General features: G+C 34.5%; 1 protein-coding gene across 1 annotated transcript; it reads right to left on the bottom strand.

Moving 5' to 3' along the window:
* Positions 1 to 279: 279 nt before the first annotated feature.
* On the bottom strand, positions 280 to 4,734 carry LOC118767327. Its single transcript, XM_036511701.1, has 3 exons — positions 4,648 to 4,734; positions 3,026 to 3,424; positions 280 to 798 (listed from the first exon to the last, which is right to left on the bottom strand). The coding sequence occupies exons 1-3, from the start codon at positions 4,649 to 4,651 to the stop codon at positions 551 to 553; spliced, it is 651 nt and encodes a 216-aa protein (XP_036367594.1). The 5' UTR covers positions 4,652 to 4,734; the 3' UTR covers positions 280 to 550.
* Positions 4,735 to 6,000: the final 1,266 nt, after the last annotated feature.

Raw genomic sequence — 6,000 nt, 5'->3', positions numbered from 1 at the left:
TATATATACAGACAGATAGAAAGACAAAGAGACAGACAGACAGACAGAGAGACAGACAGATAGATAGATGATAGATAGATAGATAGATAGATAGATAGATAGATAGATAGATAGATAGATAGATAGATAGATAGATAGATAGATAATACATACATACATACATGGGAATGTATGTGTATGTATGTGCGTATACACGTGACAATGTAGAACTACTCATATTTTTTTTTTTATTTATTTAAGACGAATGTGTGTGGAATAACGAAATATCAATACTCACTGAGATCAATGATAATCGAAATTTGTTGGTATGTATTCAGGAAGAGCTTTCTCAACTGTCTGAGAAGAGTGTCCTCAAAATGGTCATAGCCTTTTTCACTCAAGACTAGAGGTGGAGGCATATATATAACATCTTTCACTTGCCGTCCATTCTGCTGCCTAATATCACTGAGGTAAATGGTGTATTCAGATTGATACATAACATAGAATTCATCGGTGGTTGTAGTTTGGAGGGATTTTTTAATGTCAATAAATTCTGGTGTTGAGACAATAATTATTGCGGCCTCTGTTGATTGTGATAATCTTCTTCTCTTTTTGGTTTGAATTGCGGTTTATAAGCTGATTGCGTTGGGTCTGGATATATCAATTTATTAAATGTCTCAACGAATATATGCAAGATATAGAGATCGGTTGAGCAGACATAGAGTTTCTGTAGGGAGTGATTGTTAGGAAATTCATTGGAAAACTCGATTAAACCTTGCAGTACGGCTTCAGCACACATTCCAGGTAAGTATCCCTGTTCTATATATATATATGTATATAAAGAAAAGTTCATAAATGCGCATCGTAATCAGTATTGTAGATTTAAAGGGAAGAGTAAAGAGATTTTCGTGACGCCTAAGTTTTCGTTAGCGACGTTAGAAGCTGAAGTAAAGTGAAACACGGGTTTTTCCATCGTTACAAATGTAAGCATCATCTTTTGGCATAGGAGCCACTTATGGATAGCAAATATCTTCAAAGAGAGGAAACATTAAAAAAAGAAAAAAGAAACAAGAACAAAAAAAAAACTTAAGAAACGGACCTCTAGAAATCCAAACTGAGAAAGCTTGAACGAAGCACAAGACATCTTCCGGAACAAAGGAATAATTAATAAGGTCAAAAACAAAGATTGCAGAATGGTTAGACGCAAGTTCAAAATCAACTTGCAAAAGGAACGAAAGAAACAATTTAAAAAAAAAACTAAACAGGTTCTTTAAGATCTATATAGACCTTTTCTAAACTAAGAGCAAGACAACAATAAACGCAATCACAAAGATGAGACAGAAAAATTAAAATAATAATCTAGTAACAGTTCTCATTAAAACAACTGATCACTGCTGGAAAGTTCACAGCGAAAACGATATTAACTCATAAAATGCTGCATTTCATGAAGAAATGGGAAAAAGATAATAAATTCAGCTTTAGAGAAGCTAGAATGTAGAACTGTGTAAAGTAGAAAACAGCAAATGGTAAACATCAACGGTGTTTAATTTGGTGAAAAATATGAATGAAAAGAAGACAGAAATGAAAACGTTAAAAGGAGATAGTACGATCACCTTTTAATGGAGAAAAAGGTACGTACGAACAACAATAGAGTTCTCCTAAAGGCTATATAGTGGAGGCGCAATGGCCCAGTGGTTAGGGAAGCGGACTCGCGGTCGGAGGATTGCGGTTTCGATTCCCAGACCAGGCGTTGTATGTGTTTATTGAGCGAAAACACCTAAAAACTCCACGAGGTTCCGGCAGGGGGTGGTGGCGACCCCTTTTTCACTCTTTCGCCACAACTTTCTCTCACTTTCTCTTCATGTTTCTTGAGTAACGCTGCGATGGACTGGCGTCCCGTCCAGCTGGGGGGGAACACATACGCCACAGAAACCGGGAAACCGGGCCCATTAGCCTGGCTAGACTTGAAAAGAGTGGAAAAAAAAGGCTATATATATTTTTAGTGGCAGAAATAACGACTTTACAGCAGACATCACTGAAACTACAAATTACATTATTTGAAGTGGAATATGCAATTAAACAAATAAAAGATATTAAACAAATACAAAATGGACGAAACAATAAAATATCCAATGTCTTAAAAGATGAAGAAGAGTTTACATCAAGATAAATTGTCAAGCTCTTCATCGTTTGTCTCAAGCAAGCCGATAGCAAGTGAAGTAGCATAATGAAATATAAATTTTATGACAGTAAAAGAAGAATAGAAAAGATCTAATATACTACCGAGTCTCAAATGCAAGATATTCACAAAGATGATAGCAAAGTGAATTGCTAACCAATGATGAAAGTCAACCTCATGAGCAAGCTGGATTTCGTGGCATTTTTTTTTCTCTATCACCTCGCAAACATATAAAAATCGACAGGATATATTCCATTCTGTATTGAATTTTTCGAAGGCCAAAAGGCGCTCGACGACTTTATTCGACGGTTATAAGAAATGAGTTGTTGAACCAGCATACAGGGTGGCCCCAAAAATTAGGTTTACAGTTATCACATAGGCACTTTAAATTTCTTTTAAAACATTTTATTACATTTAAATTTCTATCTTACAATTAACTAAATTAGCATAGAATAATGGTTTCATATTTTTTGTATAATTAATATCTAATTTTTTGTATAATTAATATCTAATCTGTTAATATATGAATGCGAAAGAGATAGTTGAAACCTACTTCTGGGCCACCCTGTATATCAATCTCTTAAAATACATCTTCCTCCGTGCTGCATCTTTCATCAGACAACACAAGGATTCGAAACAATTACCTATCGGAAAAGAAATAAGCCGCACCGATTCCATTCTATTTCATTCTTTCAAGAAGCTGTTTCGTAACTTCACTGAGGGAAAGAAGAAATGAAAAATAAGTGTTTTACTTGTTGTATTGTCTACAGTTCTTATGTAGTCGACGCATTTAGATCTAGATGAGCTGATTGGTTGTGCACCAGCTTACATGCCCAGAAGGTATTAACAAAACTTTAAGAAACTTACCTAAACCTATAACTGGTGAAACAATCGTATTTAATGAAAGTTCCTCGGTCATTTTAAAAGCAGATTCGTTAACATCTACAAGTTGTTGCAATGCAAAAATGTTGTTTTCACACTTCCGATTTCGATAATCTACAATGATTAGGTGGAATATATTTTCGTACGATAAGAAACCCGCAGTAGTGGATACAATACAACCATAACCAATTGATTCCGTATCTACTTTCTGAAGTTCTGCTTTTATGGATCCTCCTCCAATATGAATCATATCATAAGCAATTCCTTCTGGATTCAAGATATCAATGTTTGCTGGTAGTAGAAGAACATCACCCACCATTGATATCGGATCACCAAATATGAGGAAAATGCCGACGCCTTTAAAAGCATACTTTTCAATGATTGCTGCAAAACAAACCAGAAAAAGTAATAAAAAGAGTAAATTATAAATTTCTAATAAAAGGCTGCTTGTTTGAGTGTACATCAAATGTTGTTTTATACTATAAAAGGCTTTGCTTTTGATTTCTAATGATTCATCTTGTAAATACAGTGTGTTCCAAAAGTCACTGATGGGTTTCAATTTCTAATAACTTCCTTAAATTTAGAAATAAATGCATGATATTTTGATACAATATAAAGGACATAACGGAAATTGATATGCATAAGTCAAATTTTGCAGCACTACTGCATTACATACGAAAAATGACATCGTTTAAATGGCAGCCATTTTCGGTTTTTCGGCACACCCATACTACAAGCAATTATATAAATATGTATGTATGTGCGTGAATGCGTGAGCAGTTACACATAGTAAAGACACTTAATATGGGTGTATATGTGTAACTTTATACGTTTAAATACAGTGTATATAAGCGCATGGACAGTTTTGTATGCATGTGTGCATAGTTATACATTAGAATTCACTGGGAAACAACACAAGCTATATCTTGGACTTGTTAAATAAAACGTGTAATCTTCCTATTTATCTATCTGTCTATCTACTGAGATAGGCATAGATAGATAGATAGGTAGATAGATAGATAGATAGATCGACAGATAGATAGATAGATAGATAGATAGATAGATAGATAGATAGATAGATAGATAGATAGATAGATAGATAGATATTTGGATGGATGGAAGATAGATAGATAGATAGATAGATAGATAGATAGATAGATAGATAGATAGATAGATAGATAGATGGAATGATAGATGGATAGATAGATAGATGGATAGATAGATAGATAGACAGGTAGATGGATAGATAGATAGATAGATAGATAGATAGATAGATAGATAGATAGATAGATAGATAGATAGATAGATAGATAAATAGATAAATGGATAGATGTCCTCCTTCAGTTGCACCAGGATCTTCGGTTTGTTGACGTAAATCCTCTTTATCAGGCATCCTCACAAAAAAAAAAAAAAATCCGGGATCTTCAAGTCAGGGGAACGTGAAGGCCATTTGACGTTGCTGTAGCGAGAGATTAATCTCTCTCCAAAGCACTGCCGTAGCAACTGCATGGTTCCTCTTGCGGTAACAATGCAGTAAACAGACAGGTAGTAAATACGGGGATAAATAAATAGCTAGGTAGATAGGCCACCCATATTTATGAACTTACACATTGTGAAATGTCCGGTTGGTTCTGCTACCAACCAATGCAAGAGTTATCAGAAAATCTGAAGAAACTTCACAGTTTGCAGATGACGTCATTATCGACAATCATTCTGATTCGTTGATTTAGAAAATGCATAGTTTGATTGGGAAAAAGGAAGAAAGAAGTTAGAAAATATAACCAATGCAATAGCTTATCATTTCTATTATTTATTAATGTTATTGGGTTGGTAAAAAAGTTATTTCGTTTTTCGCAAATAGAGTTACGATTTTTTGAACGACTTTTGTCAATGTTATGACTTTTTCCTTTTGACATTTGATAGCTGTTACTTTTAACTTACTTTAGAAGCAAATTGCGCGTAATTTTGTTTACAACTGTTAGTTCAGTGTCAATTTTAACACGAACTGCAAAAACGACTGTTTTGTCATGTTTTGTTTGTTTTTTATTTCCGTAAAGGCGAGAAAGCTGCTGAGGTTCACAAAGAGATATGTGAAGTTTATGGTGTTGATTGCTTAAAAGAATTGATTGCTTAATCAGAAATGATTAAAAAATTCCGTTCTGGAGATTTTTCACTCGAAGATGACCAACGTTCTGATCGACATACTGAAGTTGATGATGACCGAATCAAAGTCATAATTGAATCATGTAAGTGTGCAAGAGATTGCATAGAGGTTAAATTGCAGAGGTTCTGCAAACTAACAGAAACTGCAGTCAGTTGTCACAAAGAACTGAAAATCACTTAAACTATCTTGGACTCGTTAAGAAGTTCGATATTTGGTTTCCACATAGATTGAAAGCGATTAACTTAACACAACGAATCAATATTTGTGATATGCATCTCAAACGCAACGAAATACATCTTTTTTTTAAACGAATCACCACTGGTGACGAAAAATGGATTGTCTACAAGAACATCAATCGTAAATGATCATGTTCCAAGCGTCATGAATCAGCGAAAAAAAGCCACATCGAAAGCTGAATTGCATAAAAAACGGTCATGTTGTAAGTTTGGTGGGATTACAAAGGTGTTGTGTATTTTGAGCTGCTTCAAAGGAACCAAACGATCAATTCAGATATTTACTGTCAACAACTAATGAAACTGGAGGAAATAATCAAAGAAAAGCGACCAAAATTTGCAGATCCTAAAGGAATTGTGTTCCACCATGACAACGCTAGACCGCACACGTCTTTGTTAACTCGTGAAAATTTATTGCTAGGTAGCAATAAAATTGGTTGGGAAGTGGTGTCACATCCACCATATGGCTCTGACCTTGCACTATCGGATAACTATTTATTTCGAAGTTTGCAAAACTCTTTGAATGGTAAAACTTTCAATAATGGTGATGCCCTAAAACCGCA

Source organism: Octopus sinensis, linkage group LG20 (assembly GCF_006345805.1).
Source record: "Octopus sinensis linkage group LG20, ASM634580v1, whole genome shotgun sequence".
NCBI lineage: Eukaryota > Metazoa > Mollusca > Cephalopoda > Octopoda > Octopodidae > Octopus > Octopus sinensis.
The sequence above is the reverse complement of the archived record's forward strand: the minus strand, read 5'-3'. Positions and strand labels throughout refer to the sequence as shown.